Source organism: Lepidochelys kempii, chromosome 8 (assembly GCF_965140285.1).
Source record: "Lepidochelys kempii isolate rLepKem1 chromosome 8, rLepKem1.hap1, whole genome shotgun sequence".
Taxonomy (NCBI): Eukaryota; Metazoa; Chordata; order Testudines; family Cheloniidae; genus Lepidochelys; species Lepidochelys kempii.
The window spans coordinates 50,568,546-50,590,732 of record NC_136387.1 but is presented as its reverse complement, the minus strand read 5'-3'; the positions used below and the strand labels follow the sequence as shown (position 1 = coordinate 50,590,732).

At 45.9% G+C, this 22,187-nt stretch overlaps 1 protein-coding gene across 1 annotated transcript in view; it reads right to left on the bottom strand.

Moving 5' to 3' along the window:
- Positions 1-1,155: 1,155 nt before the first annotated feature.
- PAPPA2 (pappalysin 2) overlaps positions 1,156-22,187 on the bottom strand; it is a 170,969-nt gene continuing 149,937 nt past the window's right edge. The window contains exons 21-22 of the mRNA XM_073358102.2: positions 3,654-3,752; positions 1,156-1,230 (exon numbers count right to left, since the gene is read on the bottom strand). Of these exons, the coding sequence (XP_073214203.1) occupies positions 1,156-1,230; positions 3,654-3,752 (174 nt within the window). The remainder of the gene's footprint in view (positions 1,231-3,653; positions 3,753-22,187) is intronic.

Sequence of the window (22,187 nt, the reverse complement as noted above, 5' to 3'; positions counted from 1 at the left end):
TATTCTAGAACACTGGAACATACTAGAGTATTCTGGCATAATGAACCACCCTAGAAAATTCTGTAGTAATAGGCCATAGTGAAGTATTCTCAAGTGATAGCACTATAGTATTCAAGATTAACCATCATGTAGTAACACTATAGTAAGCTGTAGTGTTTGGTAGAGCTATTCAAGAGTACTGTCATATATTCTGAAGGATAACCATATCTCAAATACTGTCTTAGGGCCAAATTCTGAATGAAGCTGAGCACATTCAAATCCCATTGAAGTCCCTGGGATTTGTAGGTGCTCAATACTTCTTAGCATTTGCCCCTAATTTTGGGTTACTGGCAAGGCATCTGCTATTAGAATTAAAGGCCCTGCTTGGTGTCGCTCTGTTTCCCTCTCCCTCCCAGCAAATTATGGGAAGTTCACTTCTTTTCCAACCTCCAACCACTTTTTCCAATAGTTGTACTTCACAGCAGCATGGGTGTTACAAAGGGTATTCTTTCTCAGCTTAATAAACAGCAAAAAAAATATAATATATATATATAAATATATATATATATATATATAAAATTATGTTTAAATATTTGCAGAGAGATCACAACTGCCTCAACCTTGCTAAATGAAGCCTATACAGTAGAGGAAGTAAGAAGTGAGGAAATTCAGAGCAAACACAGACACTCGTAGGTGGCAAACCATTGATACAGTAACAAAGTGTCCATGGCAGCTTCTCATCTGTTGGCTCTAGGGCCTGATCCAAAGCTGGCTGAAGTCAATGGAAAGACTCCTCCTTGCTGAGTTCACTGGGCTTTGGCTCAGATCCTGGATCTCGCTTTTGGTTCTGAAAGGGGGTGATAGAAGGGTAGGAAGTGTAACTATGTGTTGAGCAGATTTGTCTTCCCGCTCTCAATCCACCATCTTCTCACTTGTTTCCCCACCTCTCCTCATCATGCACATCCCTCCTTTCACACGATGCCTCAGAATGCTGGGTGCCTGTGCCCAATTTCATGCAGAGATCATCCTTATTTTGATTCTGACCCCTTCCCATCTCCTCCTCCCAATTCTCCTCTTTCCTCTCCCAAGCCGCCTTTTACTCTCCCACCGGCCCCGGTTGTTTCACATTTATTCCTCTGTTGCTCGCCTCGCCCACAGAAGCCGCTCGTGGTGTCATTACTGATTCTCTTCGGCTGCTGGGTCCCGGCAGGTGCACTCATCTTGGTCACAGTCAGCAGCAAATGGGATCACCTGAGGGGAAGGAAAGAAGCAAATGGGTTTGCAGAGTCGCTCACTGGAAAAGGGATCTCAAACCTCATTACAATGAGCCCCTCTGAGGATCAAGAGGGTAGAATACAAGGACCAATCACTTTTTAATTGGTTCCAATAACTAGGGCTAACCTAGGGCTTTCACTGTAGTCAACTGGGGTCTTTCCATGACTCATTGAGAGTTGGGTCAGGAATGAAGCTAGGCACGACTGGTCACCCAGATAGCCAGTACAGGAGCCAGCCAAGGTCAGTATGGTTCTTCTTATGTATCACACTAGCACCCAAATGGCTCAATCAGGTTTTGGGCCACATTATACTGGATGCAGCCCATATCTTAAGACATGTTCCATGCCCTTCAGGGGTTGAATGGTGGAGAGTGGGGAGAAGTAGAGGTACTTCTCCAAACTCTACCCACAAAATAAGCTCCTACCATCTGAGAGGCCACAGTGCATGTGTTCATGACCATGCCTGGCATCTGAGTTAACAACCACAGCGTCGAATGAGGCAGGTGCCCCCTCAGTGCTATTGTTTCATGCTGTGTGCAACCTCAGGCAGATGTTTGCATTGGGTTCATGTTGTCAAGGTATATTTTGCAATCATAACAGCTACAGACCATCTTTTTTAAATGAAAGCCGAGAGGTTGAGAACACAGAGGCAGCTTGGGAGAGGTGCTGGTTAGAACTGTTAAAATTGGTATTTTCTGCAAATTTAATGGTATTTTTTCAATTTTTGGGGTGGAATTTTCTCAATTTTTGACAAAAAACTGAAAATTGGGGAGGATTGATTTAAAAAAAAAAAGGAGAGAGATTTTTTTTTAGCTAAAACAAAAGATTTCCAGGAAAAAAGTTGGGGGGTGGTGGTGTGTGTGAGGGGTAGGGTTAGATCTATGAAGTGATTTGCACTTAGGGGGTCTCTGGACTGACCTGCACCCCCTGCTCTAACCGCACTGAATCCTCCAGCTCTGCCAATGCCCATATATCCCGATTTGCAGCACCCTCTCCTATTCTAGTCCTTGACCTCCCCCAACCAAGTAAGCTTGTTTTGCTATGTGGCTTAATTGGTAGCAGCAAGACTCCCAGTGTTGCTGCATGCAGCAGTTTGCTATTGGGATCTTCCTGAGCTGGGCTGTAGTAACACTATAGCAGGGGGTACCACAGGCAAGGGAGTTGACAGATGAGGGTCTAGGAAGCCATTCTTCCTCCTGGAGATCTTCATACAAACCAAACTCGGAGCCGGGAATTCTTTGTTATTTAGAGACGTATTGGGTTCTTTCAATCTGATCTGATGAAAGGTCTGTGCCAGTCATTTTGTATTTGAGCCTAACGTCTCACTCTCCTCCATTTCTGATCATATGAACAAAGCAGGTCGGTGGGTTTTTGTGCTCATGCGAAAAGCTAGTGGGGCTCTGAGGAGATGGAACGAGTCGTTCTTTTCAGTGGTTTGATTTGACTGCTTTTCGGAGGATTCACAATGGAGCTAGGTAACTGCTACCTCCCCCCTACCGACCCCTGCCCTCCACCACATCACCTCTCTCCATCTCCAAGATGCCAACATTATTAGGATCACCAGAGTTTCACTCAGTCCTATCCCTACAATGTATCACCACAATTCTGTAAAATCGCCAAGTGAAATTGTAGGTGCTCTACTCTAGTTATTTTAGCACAACACCCATTTCCTGTCATCCAGCTTACACAAGCAGTTGATTTTCATTTTTTTAATATGTGATGAAAGCACAAATGATTTGAGATCCATAATAAAGGGAAGGAAGAAAAGAACCAGATCCACATATTTTTGGAATGAGAAAGTAACTGTGCCCTAAGGTTTGTTTTATTCTTGAATGTCTTTTGGAAGGAAACATTGTGAAACCAGGGTGTGATGGCAGGGGTAGTAAAGAAGGGAGCTAGGGATGGGAGAAAAAGAGGGGCCAGCTTGATTCACAAATCAAAAGAGGCAACTGCTAAATTACCCACAGGCACAGCTTTCTAAGGTGGAATACAAAGGCCAAGTCCAGCATGACTGACTGAAAGAAAGAAACTGGGAGGGATGACAAAATCACTGCATCACTGAGACGCTGAGTCACGCAACACAGTAATGCCAAATCTTACTGTAGTAACTTGATGCTGTCTGAGTGACGAATTTCCTGAAGGAAAAAGAGTCCCATGGATGTCTCTGAGAGTTGGATTGAGCATTTAGTCCCATTGGCCCTGACCCCAAGCCCATTTAGGTCAATTACTGACCCCAGTAGATTTTGGATCAAGCTCCTTGAGGTATGCTTTCCACTTGTATGGGTATCACCCTGCAGGCTCTGTTCCAAGGTACAGCGAAGCCTGTAACCATTGGCTGCCTTGAGCTCTTATTTTTAACTCAGCCCATTCCCCTCTGCCTCCTGTGGGAAGCTCACTTACCTTCCTAGAGGACAGTGTGGAGGAGCAGCAGTCACCCCCATCGTACTGGCAATACGCCCGGTTATTGATGGTGTCACACCAGCCGTCTGCTTGGAAAGGCTAGAGAGAGAAATGAGTAACTGCTGAGTGGAGACTGGCTAGCATGCTTCATGAATGGAAAACTCCTCCCAAGACCCGTGACTTCAACAAAGCCCTCATGCATCACCATCACTGTCTACGGCCCAACCCTGCCACACTTCCCCACAGCTTTGACAGTGAAAGTGTCCCCAGAAGAGCAGTCTATCAGCTGGCCAGTGTGGGGCTCAGTTTTGAAGGTGGTGTAGGCCATGGCTTGAGGAGCAATTCTGTACAGCCAAGAAAAGTGAGGGAAGTGTGTAAGAAGACCACATACTACTAGAGAAGGTCCCAAACCAAACACCCTGAAATTCAGGGAAGTTCAAATCCAGAGGTGATAGCCAGCTCTAGCTCTACAATGGACCAAACCAAACCTCAGAATCAAATGCCTCTGAACTTTGGGTGAGTTCAGAACCAGTTCTGAGCTACGTGGGCCTGCTCTTCCACTAAGTTACTCCAGTTCAATGCAGCTCCACTGAAGTCAATGTCACAGTGCAATCAGGGCCCTAGACTGACTGCATACTGGACTGACTGCAAAATCTCCCCAGCCCAGACTTTGAGAAAACTTGGCTTCACATCTGAGCTTTGTGGCTTACACTGTATAGCTAAGTATGAGAGAGGCTGTGTAGTTTCAGCCTCTTGATCACACAGTCAGAGCTCAGTACAGAAAATGGTTCATCTGCCTGGGACTAAGAAAAAGGGCAGGCAAATCCATCCAAGATGCTACAGCTTAGCTCCCAAGTATCCGTAGGAGCACTGGGTAGAGTCACACAGCACAGACCCTGATGATAACCTTATCCAGAGTGCAAAATGCTCCCACCTCTGTGCCAGCCCCACGGCATCTCTGCTGCACAGGAAAAGGGACACGGCCAGGGCCCCAACCTCATCACAACCCTCCTTTGGGGAATCTATCACCATCTTCCACATTAAACTCCTCCAGTTCCTGCCAGATGGGAGCACAAGAACCACAGTCATGCTTGGCCAGTGCACCAAGGGGAGACGAGGTTCTTGTGCCATTTTGCTTCATTTTCCTGCATGCCCACAGGGGGCAAGGCAAAATTCAGCCCCTGATTTGTGACTGTGATTCACTGCAGAGGACCCCAGCCTAATGATGACTAGAGAGAGGCGCTGGAAAACTCCCCTGCACATCCGCCTTTACCTTCAGCCAAAACTCAGCCTTTTACACAACAATTTTGTAAAACTTTCTCATTGTTGTGTGTCCTTACAAGAGCTGGGCCAATACTGCAAAACAAGTGTCCAGGAACATTTGCTGGAATTGCTAAACAAATTCACTCCAACACCCCTTTTGTGTTCATGTTCTGGGAATATTCAAGGCTTTGGGTGGGATTTGCAGAAGAACCTGAGTGATTTAGGAGCACAAGTCCCATTGTTGTTGTGCTCCTAAGTCACCTAAGTGCCTTGGAAAACACCTCTCTTGTCCTACAGTGAGATTTTTTTCCACTGGTGTAGTTAGACTGATGTAGCTACATTGCTACAAACCCCTAGTACAAATGCACTGCATGGATGTAAAAAGTGGCTGGCACTGGTGTAGGTTACCCCAGTAGCCACACAGGTACAGGTCACTTTTTACAATAATGCAGCATGTATTCATCTTGGGTTAGCATTGGTGCACCTCTATCAGTGTAGCTAAAAAAAATCCCCAGACCAGATAAGCCTCTAGTGAATAAACTTAACTCACAGACAATAGGGAATTTCAGATTGCACAACTACCCAACAGGGTAGCTCTCTGACTGCAAAGCTTACACTTAAACACACAAGTCAAAATTTGCACCATTGCTGGTTAGTTACAGGAGTCATATAATCATGGAAGAGAAATACCCAGTCAGGGATGAGAAACAAGGACATGTGACTTGTGTAACTGAACACCATTGCATGAATTTGAAGTATTTGCAATGAACTGTTCAGGAACAAGCGGCAACTGAGAACTATTTACCAGAGAAATTCATGAATAAACTCAAGTAACACATAAATGTGATGTCACACTCTAGTCATAACAGAAAGGAGGCAGCATTCATTGAATAAATTATTAGGAATTAAATATTCACCTGGCTCTAGTCTCCATGCTATTGGGTACTGACCTGCACCAAAAGCCCCTGGAAAGATTATTCCCATCAGGAGTGGGACATATTAGAAATACAGCCAGAAATCCTGATCTTGTCAGATTACCAGTTCCATTTTGCAGAGCTAAGTGGATTTGACGGCCCAAATGGACATCCAGCCTTTTGAGCATTGATCTGAACCAAACTTCCAAACCTCCGAGGTTCACCCCACATTAGCAGAACCCTCCCCATCTAGCCAAGGCACGCGTTACTGAGAATGAGCAGTAAAACACAATGGCATTATCCCCACAACAGTGGAAGCCAAAACGCAGAACCAGGCACCACAAGTGCCACAGCTCTCCTGATGCAGAAGCAATGCTGACAGAGGTAACTGTTGTGTATTGTGGACACAGCACAAATTACTGACGTGCATAGACTTGGAACCGTGAGGGCTAACTGACTGTGTATTGTATTAGATGAAAAACATAGTAACCCACTATATAATAGCGGATTCAACATAAGCAACTGCTTAAGAAGCTATATCTGCAAATTCACGTAAACAGATTCAACACTCTGCTCAAAACATTCCCTACATCACCTCTATCCTGCTCCCTGAAATGAAATGAGCACATCAACTTCAGAAGTACTTGGGGGGGGGTGTGGGGGGGGGGCGGGGGAGAACAAGGTCCAGTTACAAATCAACACTTTCAGGTGGCTTGCGTTTTCTTTCTGGATAGCATCTGCCAACATTTTGAGCACTCCCTTGAGGAAGCATTGTGTTTCCAGCAATGTCTGACTCAGATGTTCCCTTGGACGACGCCGGTCATTCAGCGCAGCTGCTTTTAGGCATAATGTTATTGGTGGTTGTGTCAAACTGGGGCACCGATGTTGGAACAACTGGCAGTTCTCCGAATTTTGCCTCTTTTGTCAGCCACGGAATCACACCCAAATCTCGCAACTGGTCAGTGTGGTGGCATCAAAACATATTGGGTGCCACTTGTATGATGTAGGACAAAGGACCTGTTTGTGCACTAACAATTGCTGCAAGCCATGTACTGTGTCCCCGATAATAACGCGCCAGAACAGTTTGACCCACTTGTAGCTGACGGGGTGCACTGGTCCTTCACCATCGCTTGACTTATTAGATGATTTCTAACTTGTAGATGTAGTTCTGGCGTTAATAAGTCCAAAAGGTGACTTGAGATTTTGGCCAATAAACAGCATTACAGGTGTTTGGTTCGTTGTGGTACGTTCTGTGTTTCGATATGCTAGCAAGAAGCATGACAGCTTTGGTTGTAATGACCACTTATCTGCCATGGATTGCAGGGTTTGCTTAAAAGTTTGTACTAACCTTTCAACAAAGCCATTTATGTCTGGGTGATATGGTTTTTCTTCATGTCTCGCTGAAACGCTTCTGAACTAAACTGAGGACCGTTGTCACTCACAGCTTGCTCTGGCAGTCCAGTTCTTGCAAAGAAACTTGGAAGTTTTTCTCCTGTTTGTACAGCTGTGGTGGTTTTCATGGAAAAAAAAAAAAACAACTTCTGGCCATTTGGAATGGGCATCCACCACTATTAGATACATCATTCCTAAAAATGTTTCTGCACAATCAATATGTAGAAATGGCCAGAGAGCTGATGGCCATTCCCAGGGGTGTAATGGCGCTGGTTTAGGCATGCACTATTCATGTTGGCATCACGAACATTCCCTGAGCGAGCTGCTGTATTCGTTGGTCAATGCCTGGCCACCATACAAAACTTCTGGTGAGTCCCTTCATTTTTACTAGCCCTACATGTCCTGTATGGAGCTCTTCTAATATTTTTGCACATAGTTTACTAGGTATGACAACACGAATTCCGCATATGACATTCCCTTGATTTATGGTAAGGTCACCTTTGTGTGTGTAAAAGGGTGCCAGATTAGGGATATCAGTCTATTTCCGGCTTCATAAACCTCAGCTGGTGTGGGATTCCTCCTGGTCTCTTGCTTGATCAAACTACAAGTCGCAGAAACTCCTTCCCTCAGATGTAGGATTGCTACTAGGGATTGGTGGTCCGTGACAAGGGTGAATTTTCTCCTATATAGATACTGGGTGAATTTCTTCACACCCCATACCAGACTTAAAGCCTCCTTGTCTATTTGTGCATAGTTAGGTTCTGCCATTGTGAGCGATCTTGAAGCAAATGCTATGGGTATCTCACTGATGCCTGGCATTCTGAGCCATATAATTACTCCAATTCCACATGGGGAAGCGTCACATGCTAACTTAATAGGCAAGGATGGGTTAAAGTGCACTGTCTGATGTGACCAATTGTTTTGCTTCCAGGATAATGTTTTGACACTCAGCTGACCAAACCCACTTTTGACCAGTCTGCAGTAACCAGTTCAGTGGATGCAATATGGTTGCTGGGTTTGGTGCAAATCGGCTATAGTAGTTGATAAATCCCAGAAATGATCTAAGATGTGACACATCCTTTGGCGGTGGAGCTTTAATCTTCTCCTGAGATTTATGTAGGCCCTGCACATCAATAATGTGCCCATAATAAGCCATTGAGTCCTTGAAAAAATCACATTTTATGCAATTAGCTCATAACCCATATTCTCCTAGACATTTTAATACCCTTTTCAGGGTTTCCAGATGTTCATCATCACTTCCACCGGTCACAGTAATGTCATCCAAATAACATTGTGTTCTCAGGACACCTTGCAAAACTTGGTCCATTGCCCGTTGCCAGATAGCAGGAACTAAAGCAATACCAAACACTAGCCAGTTATGCTGGTACAGACCCTTTTGTGTGCTGATTGTGAGGTATGCCTTAGACTCTTCCTCAACTTCCATCTGTATGTAGGCCTGTGACAAATCGGTTTTGCTGAATTGTTGTCCCCCTGCCAGTGTAGCAAAAATATCGAGGCGGGGGTATTTTTCAACTTTCAGTACAAGGTTTATGGTGTTCTTAAACACTCCACACACCCTTTCTGCACCATTTTTTTTTTTACAGTTGGAATGATAGGAGTTCCCCACTCACTCCTGGCCACTTCTGAAAGTATGCCCTCCCTTTCCAGACGTTCCAATTCAGCGTCTACCTTTGAGCGGATACCGTAAGGGACAGGTTGAGCTTTGTGAAACTTGGGCTGTGCTTTCTCCTGTAGGATTATTTCAGCCTTCATGTGTTTTAGAGTTCCTATGCCCTCCTTGAATATTCCCAAGGCCTATTCAGTATCCCTTCCAGCTGCTGTTCGGCTGTTTTAGTGGAGTCTGCTGAAAGTGACTGCAGCATCTTTACAGATATCCTCTCCAGAGGATCCTTACATAACCATTCATGGCTCCACAAGGCCAGCCCCCCTTTCTCAACGACATATAAGGTCTAATAACAATAAGCAGTGTTTATACTCCACAGTCACATGCATCACTCCAATTGGCACTGTATTTCCTTCTGTATAACTTTTTAGTAACATTGGTGTCTTCCTCAGTTTGTATTTTTAAAAGTTTTCTCATCTTCTGAATGTGAGATAACAGACACTGCAGAGATGGTGTCCTTTTCCATTTTAAGTGTTTTTCCCTGCCACCTGGGGTGTCAACCAGATTGCTGCCTTGTCATTTTTGCTCACACTATATATACTGAGGCTGGCTACTCCACTCTCCCAGTATGTATCACTACTGCCTCTGTCTACAGAATGTACATTAATATTCCTTTTTCTATACGCTGTGTTAGTCTCTTCCTTATTTCTCTTAGTGTGGCAAACTGCGTGGCTATGACTTTTTTTTATTACAGCTTCTGCAGTAGGCAGTCTATAAATTGGCAGTCAGAAGGAGCATGGAACCTTTTTTCCACATTGATGATGTGTCTGTCTGCTGAGTGGACTGGTTCTTGCCTTGGGTTACAGATAGTTTATGCTTTCCAACTTCTGTTTGAAGGTTGATATGCAATTCTGTTGCATCCCTTGCAACAGTTTTCATTGCTACTCCAATTTCTACTGCGTGTTTAGAGGTAAGATTTTCTACAGTTCAGAGCCTCTTCTGTATGCTTTCATTAAGCAGTCCACACACAATTCTGTCTCTTAGGGCCTTGTTAAGCCACAGTGTTCTGATAATTTTTTTAACTCTGTTGCAAAGGAGGAAACAGATTAATCTTCAAGCTAATTCTGTTTATGAAACCTGAACCATTCGCCTATACTCAGGGACTTGGATGACAAGTGCCCTTGAACTATTTGCACTCTCTCTTTAAAGGTTTTGCTGGATGGCTTCTCTGGGACATCAGACTGCGTACTAAACTCTATGTTTTTCCTCCCATTACACTCAGAAATGCTACTACATGTTTTTTCTGGGGGAATCTCATTTACTTCAAAATACTGCTCCAGCCTCTCTCTACATGTAGGCCAGCCCTTCATGGCATTGACGAAGGCCTCCGTTTTTCCGATATAGCTTGACATTTCAACTCGCTGCTGTTAGTTTATTTGTTCCAAGTATTGCCAATTGTAGCAGACTCCTTTTCCCCCACAGGGACTGCATGTTACATCACAGACTGTTTTGCTACTCTGATGCATAGCAGGTCCTTGAAATCCTCATTGTCAACTGTTGTGTATTGTGAACCTGGCACAAATTCCTGATTATAAACACAGACATGCACAGGCAGCTGAAGTCTTCATGGTGACTGACTCTGTATTGCATAGAGACAGATGAAAACATAGTAACCCCTACAGAACAGTGGATTCAACATAAGCAACTGCTTAAGAAACTATACCTGCAAAGTTACATAAATAGATTCAACATTCTGCCTAATACATTCCAATACATCATAATAACCATCAACCGCAACTGGGCCAAATGATAACAGCCCGCGTTGCCATCAGTGGTCTCCATCTGCCTATTTTTGTCCTCATGCCTTGATAGGAACAGAACCTGGGAATGGGCCTGTGATGGAGTCTACTCCCTACATTGGCCCCAAAAGAGTTGAATTAGGCCATGTGGGCCCAATCAACCAATTAAGCTGCAAATGGGGGGAGATTTAGGCTGTGAGGAGGGTGCTTATTAGAAGGAAGCACCCTGCGAGGGAATGGGCAGGGCTTCTATAAAGCCAGGTGGCTCTGTGTTTTCCCCTTCCGAGGGAGTCTCTCCACAAGCAATGACAGGCAGTCCTCATGCCCGCTGCTCTATGTCGTTCCCACAGTGACTCAGGCTGTCTTCCCATTCACTGCCCCAGCAGCACTGCTCTGCAGTGGCTGGTAGGGGAATCCAGCCTGCCCTCTGCTCTGGGTTCCAGTCCAGGACCCTATAGCAAGCAGTGATGGTCTCCATCTACACCAACCTTACTGCTGTCACCCCGGACTACTTCCTACTGTACTTCTGCAAGCTTTTGACTCTTCAGCCTTCCTAGTCAGACCCCTCTTTCTTAGGCCTACTAGATAAACCCCCTCTCAGGGGTTCCTAGTCCCCCTCCCCGTTCCTTCTCAGGGACAGAGACTGCAGGAGCGGGAGGAAAACTGCATGTTGGAAGACCTGAAGGGGGCACTCAACTGGGTGGAGCTAATCCCCAGAATGAGGAGTCACCCAGTGGTGGGTAGAGCACCATGTGACAGACCCAAAACAAACCAGACGTAATTTCGCCACAAAAGGGAGGATGAAGTGAGAGCTAGGACAGGTGGAAAAATCAATGGATCAGTGGACTAATGCCCCACTCCCATTATCAGTAGCACCTGCAGTGCCTAACCAAGCTCAGGGACCTAGCAGACAAACACAGAGTAAGAGCCAGCCCCTGCCTTCAAAAGCCTACACTCTACATACACCAGATAGATACAGGGTGGGAGAAAGGAGACATGTTACAGTTGAGAAATCGAAGCACAGAGAAGTTAAGTGACTGACCCAAGGTCACACAGTATCCATGGCAGTGCTGGGAACTGAGCCCATCTCCCCGAGTCCCAGTCCAGCGCCTTAACCACACGTTCCATGCGTTCTCTTGTTACATAGGCATGGTTGACAGCTTCGGGCTGGTATCACCCTGCACCCCAACTGCCTATTTAGATTTGCCCCTCCTCCTATCCCCTGACCCTACAGCATGGGACCCAAGAACAATAATAGCAACAACGTATATTTACCTAATACCTTTCATTCCTGGAAGCAAATCAATTTACCAAGTTTTCATACAGTGCATACACACCCATCACTGAAATGCAGACACCTCTGGGATAGAAGGCAAAAGCCGTTTAATAATTCTTAGCCCCTATACTGTGCTTCGCAGTCCTCCATTTATCCCCTCAACATAGGGAAACTGAGGATGAGATATTGGGTGACTTGCTCAAGGCCACACAGCTGGTTGTTGTCAGAGTCAGGATTGGCAGTCAGGGCTCCTGAGCGTTAGGATCCATTGCCCGGGTTTAACAGTAATGCTACACAATTGTTTAGGGAAGGAAATGAAGAACACTGTATCCAGCTAAAACTGACGGGGGAATAGCCAGCCAGCCTGTAATTACCCAAACTGGAATATGAGCAGGCAGCAGGGTTTATACTCGTACACTTGTGAAAAGTTCCAAGGGGTCTTAACTGACTGTGCGTGAGGACATCAGTCCTCTGTCCCATTTGAGAAAGGGCACCATGTGCATTAGCACCATGCTTGGGCCCTGCCTCAGAGTGAAGAGTGCCATCACCCTAGTGCAGCACCCAGGGAAGGGTGTAATGGGGGGGGGGGGTCTGAATTCTTTTGCACGATTTCATGCTGTAGTTTTTCCTTCGACTCTGCTCCACATGTCATGAGTCACTGGAAAAACAAAAATCTATTTCTTATTTAGTTTCCATGTAATTATTGCAAAGAATTGCCTGTCTCAGATGCATGGGTCTCAATGATTTCCAGATCATTTCTCATGTGCAGTGTCTAGTTATGGTGGAAGGGGATGAAGAGGGGAGATTTTTTTCTTTCTCTGTATACCTACTAGAACTAATTGCTCCTTCCCTCCCCCACAAAAGTCCCCACCCTAAACAAATACAGGCTCCTATGGTAACATCTGTTGGGGAAACTTTGACAGCTCATGCTCAAAATTACATTGGAAAAACATACAAAAGGAAAATAAAAATGACTGATTGAACGGAAGGCTTGAAAGAGCTAGAAGCCCAGTTCTGTGACCTGTGATTCAGTGAGTGAAAGGTGTCCAAGCTCTGACCAGATACTGAAAATCCATTCTGTCTCTGTCTCGTTAATAAAACACATTACCTTGGTCTTTACCATGAGATGCACAACCACAGTTCTCCTGCTGACTTGTGTTCATTAAGAGGCTTTTTGAAAGAGCAGATGTGCTAACCTCAGAGGTCTGGACCAAATTTCAAATCAACTCATTACATTCTTCCTACTTCCGACTGTAGTTTGACTGGAGAGGGTGGGCTGGCCCTCAGCTGGTGAAACCTGGATTAACACCATTGACTTCTACAGGGCAATGCTGAGGTACACACGCTGAGCATCTGACCCACTATTCTTTTTCACATCCCATCCTAAAGCGTTGTCTAGCACAGCTGTTTGCAACCCCACAGCTGTTGTCTTTTGCCTCAGACGTGGCTGCACCTCAATGATCTTTACAGTCACTGGACACTACATCTTGCAAGATATTTGAATAGTCTTGAGAGCATATCAGTTCACAGGAGGTCAGGATGCAGTGTAACGTGTCTATCCCTCTATGGTATCCCATGACCCCCTTTGCCCTAGCATCTGAGCACCTCACAATCTTTAATGCACTTATCCTCACAACACCCCCATTAGGCAAGGCAGTGCAATTATCAAACTGAGGCAAAGAGAGACTAAGGGACTTGTCCAAGGCCACACAGGAAGTCTGTGGCACAGCAAGGAATCAAATTGAGGTCTCCCATGTACCAGACTAGTGTCTTAACTACTGACGATCTTTCCTACTTTCGGTCCTGATGCTGCATAATAAGGCAACTTTGCAATGTTGCAATATCAAAATGCATAAAATTGCATTGCAACATCAAGAAGCAACCGCAGGGTTACTTTGTCCTACAAAACAGCCACAAATCAATGCCTGACTTGATAGATGAGATGGGGTGGACGAGTTCTGTTACAACACAGACCTGAAGCAAATCAAGACAATTGGCCAAAGCTGGACCTGGAGTAAGTCGGTGTGACTCTTGTTAACTTTTATATGGAGATAAATTGAAGCTGGTTGTTTTTGCTTCTAAAGAGACTGCATCTGGTTTCAATCTTCATAAGTGAAAAGAGGAACAGAACTGTTTAGATCTGCAATGCATCGACCCTTACACATACACCAGTTATGATTGTGGGCCTCATTTTCCACTCATTCACACCTGTGCAAAGTGAGTGCAAAACCTCCTTGGCACTGGTGTAAATAGTCATGCAAATCAGGCGCTGACTATAGATGTAAAAAGGAAAATAAGGACAACCCAGGGAATTACAGACCAGTCAGCTTAACTTCTGTACCCGGAAAGATAATGGAGCAAATAAGCAATCAATTTGCAAACACCTAGAAGATAATAAGGTGATAAGTAACAGTCAGCATGGATTTGTCAAAAACAAATTGTGTCAAACCAACCTGATAGCTTTCTTTGACAGGGTAACAAGCCTTGTGGATGGGAGGGAAGCGGTAGACATGGTATGTCTTGATTTTAGCAAAGCTTTTGATACTGTCCTGCATGACCTTCTCATAAATAAACTAGGGAAATGCAACCTAGATGGAGCTACATAAGATGGGTCCAAAACTGGTTGGAAAACATTCCCAAAGAGTAGTTATTAGTGGTTCACAGTCATGCTGGAAGGGCATAACGAGTGGGGTCCCACAGGGATCAGTTCTAGGTCCGGTTCTGTTGAAGATCTTCATCAATGATTTAGATAATGGCATACAGAGTACACTTACAAGTGCTTTGGAGGATAAGATTAAACTTCAAAATGATCTGGAAAAACTGGACAAATGGTCTGAAGTAAATAGGATGAAATTCAATAAGGAGAAATACAAAGTACTCCGTTTAGGAAGGAACAATCAGTTGCACACATCAAAATGGGAAATGACTGCCTAGGAAGGAGTACTGTGGAAAGGGATCTGAGGATCATAGTGGACCACAAGCTAAATATGAGTCAACAGTGTAACATTGTTGCAAAAAAAGCGAACATCATTCTGGGATGTATTAGCAGGAGTGTTGTAAGCAAGACACAAGAAGTAATTCTTCTGATCTACTCTGCTCTTTTAGGTCTCAACTTGAATATTGTGTCCAGTTCTGGGCACCACATTTCAGGAAGGATGTGGACAAATTGAAGAGAGTCCAGAGAAGTGCAACAAAAATGATTAAAGGTCTAGAAAACATGACCTATGAGGGAAGATTGAAAACATTGGGTTTGTTTAGTCTGGAAAAGACAAGACTGAGAGGGGACATAACAGTTTTCAAGTATGTAAAAGGTTGTTACAAGAAGGAAGAAGAAAAATTGTTTTTCTTAACTGCCGAGGATAGGACAAGAAGCCATGGGCTTAAATTGCAGAAAGGGAGGTTTAGGTTGGCCATTAAGAAAAACTTCCTGTCAGGGTGGTTAAGCACTGGAATAAATTGTCTAGGGAGATTGTGGTATCTCCATCATTAGAGATTTATAAGAGCAGGTTAGACAAACACCTATCAGGAATGGTCTAGATAATTAGTCCTGCCTCTCGAGGTCCCTTCCAGTCCTATGATTCTGTGTGTGAAGATAGGAGGTTCCAGTACAGGGGTGGGCAAACTGCAGCTGTGGGCCGCATCCGGCCCACCAGCCATTTTAATCTGGCCCTCAAGCTCCAGCTGGGGAGCGGGGTCTGGGGCTTGTCCCACTCCAGCGATCCAGCTGGGGAGCAGGGTCGGTGGCCACTCCATGCGGCTCCCGGAAGCAGCAACATGTCCCCCCTTTGGCTCCAGGGAGCTCCACCCCGCACGCTGCCCCCACCCCAAATGCTGCCCCCGCAGCTCCTATTGGCTGGGAACTGTGGCCAATGGGAGCTGCAGGGGCGGTGCCTCCGGACGGGACAGCATGCAGCAGAGACGCCTGACCATACCTCCTCATAGGAGTCAGAGGGGGGACATGCCGCTGCTTCCAGTAAGTGCAACCCGGAGCCTGCACCCCTGACCCCCCTACCGGGTCCCAACCTCTTGCCCCAGCCCTGATCCCCCTCCTGCCCTCCGAACCCCTTGGTCCCAGCCCGGAGCACCCTCCTGCACCCCAAACCCATCATCCCCAGCCCCACCTCAGAGCCTGCACCTCCAGCCAAAGCCCTCACCTCCCCATGACCAACCTCCCTACTCCAGCTTTGATTCTCCTTCCATCCTCCGAACCCCTCGATCCTCGCCTGAAGCACCCTCCTACACCCCAAATCTCTCATCCCCAGGCCCACCCCGGAGCCCACACCCCCAGCCAGAGCCCTCACCCCCTATAGAATCATAGAATATCAAAAAGGTTGGAAGGTCATCTAGTCCAACCCCCTGCTCAAAGCAGGGCCAATCCCCAATTAAATCATCCCAGCCAGGGCTTTGTCAAGCCTGACCTTAAAAACTTCTAAGGAAGGAGATTCTACCACCTCCCTAGGTAACGCATTCCAGTGTTTCACCACCCTCCTAGTGAAAAAGTTTTTCCTAATATCCAACCTAAATCTCCCGCACTGCAACTTGAGAACATTAGAATCATAGAATCTTAGGGTTGGAAGGGACCTCAGGAGGTCATCTAGTCCAACCCCCTGCTCAAAGCAGGACCAATCCCCAATTTTTGCCCCAGATCCCAAGATTGAACTCACAACCCTGGGTTTAGCAGGCCAATGCTCAAACCACTGAGCTATCCCTCCCCCCAACTCTTTGTTCTGCCATCTGCTACTACTGAGAACAGTCTAGAACCATCCTCTTTGGAACCCCCTTTCAGGTAGTTAAAAGCAGCTATCAAATCCCCCCTCATTCTTCTCTTCCCTCCCACACCCCAACACCAATTTCGTGAGCATTCATGGCCTGCCATACAATTTCTATACCCAGATGTGGTCCTCGGGTCAAAAAGTTTGCCCACCCCTGTTCTAGTATAATTTCTCGGCTGGTGCAGGGTGTGGGTATGTGAGAAAGACAGACAGACGCATACACACGCAGGCTACTTTTGACTCTAATTTAGGATTCATGGGAAGCAAATAGAAAGTTTTATAAAGGAAGGTTTATGCACATCAGCTATTAATAGGAATGTAAAAAATTCAGTGAAAACAGCTTCTTTGGATTTAAGCAATGGAAGAAGAGATGGATCCCCAAGTACAACAACAGTGGGCTAGTGCATGTGAACCAGTGAAAATGACTAGATGGGTTTCATTGTCCAGAGCTGGAGACATTCAGAAAGGAAACGAACTACATAGACGGGGAAAACAAATTAGATATTTATGCTGGCTACATTGGCCATGTGAAGCTTAAGCTGGATTGGTGGCTGCTTTGCTTTGGCAGAGCAGAGCAGAGCAAATGAGCTGGGCTGTTTCAGTAAATCTCACCCTCCTTTGTCTGCCCTGTCTATGTACACTGTATGTTCTTTGGGGCAAGGACTGTCTCTCATTGTGTGTTTGTACAGTGCCTAGTACAACAGGGCCCTGATCTTACTCAGGATCTCTAGCTGTTACAGTAATCAATAATAATGATAATATATAAAATTTCTGAATATGTAAATAGCCTTAACAACAACAGAATAGGGAAGAGTTAAAAATAAAATTTTAAAAAATCAGGAAAGAAGGAAACCAGGAAAGGGCTGTTACAAATCTCATGCTGTGCCCCAACCCACTCTTTGTGTGTTTGTACATTGTCTATTTAGATAACAAAATCTACTGAACCAGGGCACTTCAGAGGGCTTTGTTGTACAGTGTCACCCAATGCAGAGAGATGCCCTGTGGGGAAGAATGTCTTGTGCAACACACACTTTCCAGTCCACTACTTCTCCAGATTCTTGAGATCCATTGCAAAGCTTATTGGCTGTGAGTTGGCTCCCTTCCCAGGTGAACAGAACCTGCTATAAACTTTAGAGACATGCGTAAAATGCATGCTCATCCTGGGTCCAAACTATTTCCCACTGAAATTGATGGGGGTCTTTCCACCAACATCAGGGGCAGTTGGATCAGGATTCAGATCAGTCCTACAAGACCTTATGATGGGCTAAGTTACATGAGAAAGTGACTGACACACACACACACAGTGACAGAGAAGATAAACAAGGCACATGAATATAGATGATGGATCCCTGGAATGCACTTGAATGTGAAAAATAAATTATGAATATCATAAATATCAGTGTTTGGAGCTCTGCCATGGCCATTTTGATTAAACTGATTTCTTAGGCAAGTAGGACTTGCCATAACAGAACAGATCTGTAGTCCATCTAATTCCAGTATCTAGCCTCTGGCAGTGGCATATACCAGATGCTTCAGGGGAAGGTGATAAAAAGAAGTACACAGTGCACCTGGCCAATTATGTAATACTACCCCAGCAGGACGGGTGAATTTCTTCCTAACCCCAGCTGCTGATTCACTTCTGCACTGTAGAATGGGGACTGAAAGTGCCTGTGATCTCTATCCTATTCTACTAGAGGAATTCCAGATTCCTACCCCATTCCTACCCCAAATCTGGAATGATTCCAGATTTATACCAGTGTAACTGACAGCAACTTAATGATACTGCATGAATCAAATCCTTTTAAAGGTCCTACTAAGGAATTTGCTTCAATATCCTACCTTAGAAAATTGGGTAAAAGCGGCAGGAGTTTGTATATTCTTGCACACTCACTCTTTGACAATTCCATTTTGTGCCTTTGGTTTTGCACATGCAAAACCCTGGACATGCCTGCGCAAATCATTTGCCCATGCAAATTGGATAGACAGGCAAGAGAGCTAATGATTATTGTGCGTCGTACTCCTTGTCCACTATACATTCCAAACCAATATCAGAGACAGATTACTAGGCAGTAAAAGACTGAGAAATATATTACGAGGATGGAGAGAAAACTCAACAGTCCACAAGCCACATTTCGGGATTGAAGAATGACCAGAGAGAAAGTGGAGCTGCCATGCTGTTACAGTCCCACTATACCACTGTCATTGTTGCTCTTGCTACTGCTCTTCTAATACCACTTCCTCACTCGTTACAGCCCTTGGAACAGTCACAGTTCCACGGCCACCCCGGGGCGCTGGAGCTGGGAGATGGCATTAGATGAGTTGGAGGGGGAACAATGCAGAATGGGTCTCTGGAGCTGTTGCAAGGATATTTGTCAGGGAGAAGAGGTAACAAGGAGGAAAGAAATGGGTAAGGCTCATGTCTGGGAGTCTAGTGTGCATCTGACCCAGACTCTGTGCAGACCTTGGATGCACCTCTCTGAGCCATAGTTTGTGTGTCTATTAATAGCTACCTTCCAGGCCCATCACTAGTGGTAAAGGGCTTTGAGATCCTCATGTGCAAGGTGGTAGATACAGACAAAGTAGTGTCATTACCTTGAATCCGAGGCGGGTCATGCCAATACTGTAGCTATCACTGCACATCAGCATAGATCCTTGTGCTTCAAGTGAAAACCGAGGGTCAGATGAGCAAGTGCTGCTGAGTTCAGAAAACCCCTTTGATAGTCACATTCTAGATAAACTATCAAACTAGCTCTGGGTCCCTCCACCATGTATACTCCCCCCTCTCCCCTCATACACCTTTTTCTGCCTCAAGCTTCATGTTACATCCAACAACTGCAAGCACATACAGCCCCACAATGGTAGCCGTGTAGACTAAAGCAACGAAGCCAAGGTCTGTGCAACTGCCAGAGCTGAGATACTCGACTTAGAGAGACCAGATATCCCTGTCTGCTTGGCAAGAGGAGGGATCCCACACCAGGCCAGTGATTGCAAATCACACAAGGTCAGAGAGCCAAGTGAGCATCCTTACGCCACCACTATGGTCTGTGATCACTGGGCTTCCATGGAGCTGTTGGTTACAAACCTGCACTGCAGGAGCAGGAGAAACTGAATCAAAGGATTTTAGGACACTTGCCACAAGCACCCTCCAGCTCCTGGTGGTGTGTCACTAAGTGAATCTCAGGGTCTCCCCACATCAGGACACGAGTCCAAGGGAACTGTTGTCACATAAGGCTTATGCAGTTACCATATGCTTTGCAGTATGGGCTGGCCCGGAAGGAGGGGCAGAGGAATGAAGGAGGCACATGCTGGAGGGGGCTCCTGTCAACGTCAGTAACAGTCCCACTGTTCCCCTTTCCCAGCCCCCTACGCTGCATGCTCTCCCTTCCTTTCTTCCTGCCACACGCTTTCTAGCTAAGATCTTCACAAATGTCCAACTATTCTGGCTGCCTCTTGAGAGACGAAAAGGAGCCCATTTTCAGAAAGCACTGAGCCCCCTCCTCCAGGGCCCGCAAGCTGGGCTCCTGGAAATCCAGGCCCTCCCAAACCACTAGTCCCTTCTGATAATCTTGGCCTCTTCTCAGCACATGGGAGGGCAGCAGCGAAAGCAGGAGCCAGTTGCAGTAATGCTACACCGCAACGTCCTCGCCGCGCGTGTGCTGCACGCACATATACACACACAAGCTGGCGAGGCAGCAAGCCCGGCATTTCTTGGCTCCTCCTGCCTGCCCATGGAAGCTGGCTCGGAATGCAGACTGTGGGAGGAAACATCAAAGTTCATTGTTTGGATTAAATATTTTTCTTGGCCATCCCTCTGTTGCTGAGTGTCCTTTATTTTATTATTTTTTCTCTCCCTCCTCCCCCGCCTGAGGCAGTCAGGCATGTAGAGAGGAAATCAGCTCCGAGCCACACAGTGAGGGCCCAGAAGGTAACAGACCTGAACGCTGGCCAAAGCCCCTGGGCACTTCTCTCCATTGAGGCCAGGGAGGCTCCCATGACCCTAAGACATCTCAGGACCCTGCAATTGCTACCAAGGGATTTGTAAAGCCACTGCACTACATTGCTAAGCTCACTGCAGTGAGTGAGAAAGCTTCAGACAAATGTGCTACACATTCTTCTTCATATTTACTCTGGGCTCTTCTCATGTCTGTGTGAGCATATTCTGTAGCAGCTCCCCAGATCTCTGTCCCCACTCTGCTTCACTCCACAATCACAAACCAAGAAAATGGGGTATTTCTGTTTGAAACTTAACACTCCACGTACAAATATCAGTTCTGGTTTCTGTTGGCTCTGGTACCATTGGCTTAACAATGTGCTTTGCCCACGATCCATGCAGTGAACGGCTCACCCAGTAACGAACATCAGAGCTCTCTACAAAGTTTCTTGACACCAGTGGGCAGTCTGCTCCTTCTATCTCCACAGTTACATTTTCTCAATGGCTAGAAGGAAAAGCCCAGCTCAGACCCAGTCTGTAAAGAATGTGTTTGATACAGTTTTACAGATTTTAAGGTCAGAAGGTACTATTACAATTGCCTAACCTGGTTTCCCACATAGATGACCCCACTGTCCAACTGTCTGGGTTCTTGCTCCACCAAAGACAGCGGACGACTATTGTGGAATGAGGAGGTTGCATGGAAGATGCGCGAAACTGATGCACGACTGGAGAATGAAGGATGGCCACAGTGTGAATGCAGAGACCTCTAAATCATTGACTGCCTTGTGAAGGAACGCCCCATCTTTTCGTTTCCAGGAGGGATAGCAAAGGGGCACTCGGCTTCTCCTGAATGGATTTCAAACCTTTCCCTTAGCTTGTAAATGTCTATGAAAGATGCCAACAAAGACCTCCCAGGCAACACAGCTCATTCTCCGCATGACTGCTTGGCCATGAGGGTAGGTCTGCATTGCAATGTAAGCCCAGGGTTCAAACTCAGACGCAATACTAGCCCCCCTTCCATGGACACATAAATTGCGCTAACCCAGGGCTTGGAACTCGTGTCCCAGGACCTCACAAAAGTGGAGGGTCCGAGTCTGAGTCAAGCCTGGACCCAAGGTTCAAGCCCTATTGAATTGCAGTATAGACACAGCCCCACTGAGCTCTCACTCTTGGAGTCCACCAAAAGTATCTCACAATTCCATGGGCCAACTTTCTTTGCCCTCTGCACAGTCAAATTTGGTAGACAGTCAAGCTTTCCAACACTGCACCACAAACAGAGCTAGAGTGGCCACGTTTTGGGAGGGCGCTAGGAAGTCTAGGTTATGGGTGGTTGGACTTGGGCCCATTCTAGATACTGGAGCCCCAGGTTGGGTTTAACAATCCCTAACCCAGGGTTACAAAGGAGTGTAGATGCTCAAGCCCTAGGTTAACAAAGCCACGGTCTGCTAACTCGAGTTCTACTAACCCTGGGCTTACACTGAAGCGTAGTCATGCCCTGAATGACCTTGGAAGACAGCAATGCAGCATGATAAAGGTGGCGACTCGAATCAGTGTTCAGGGGTA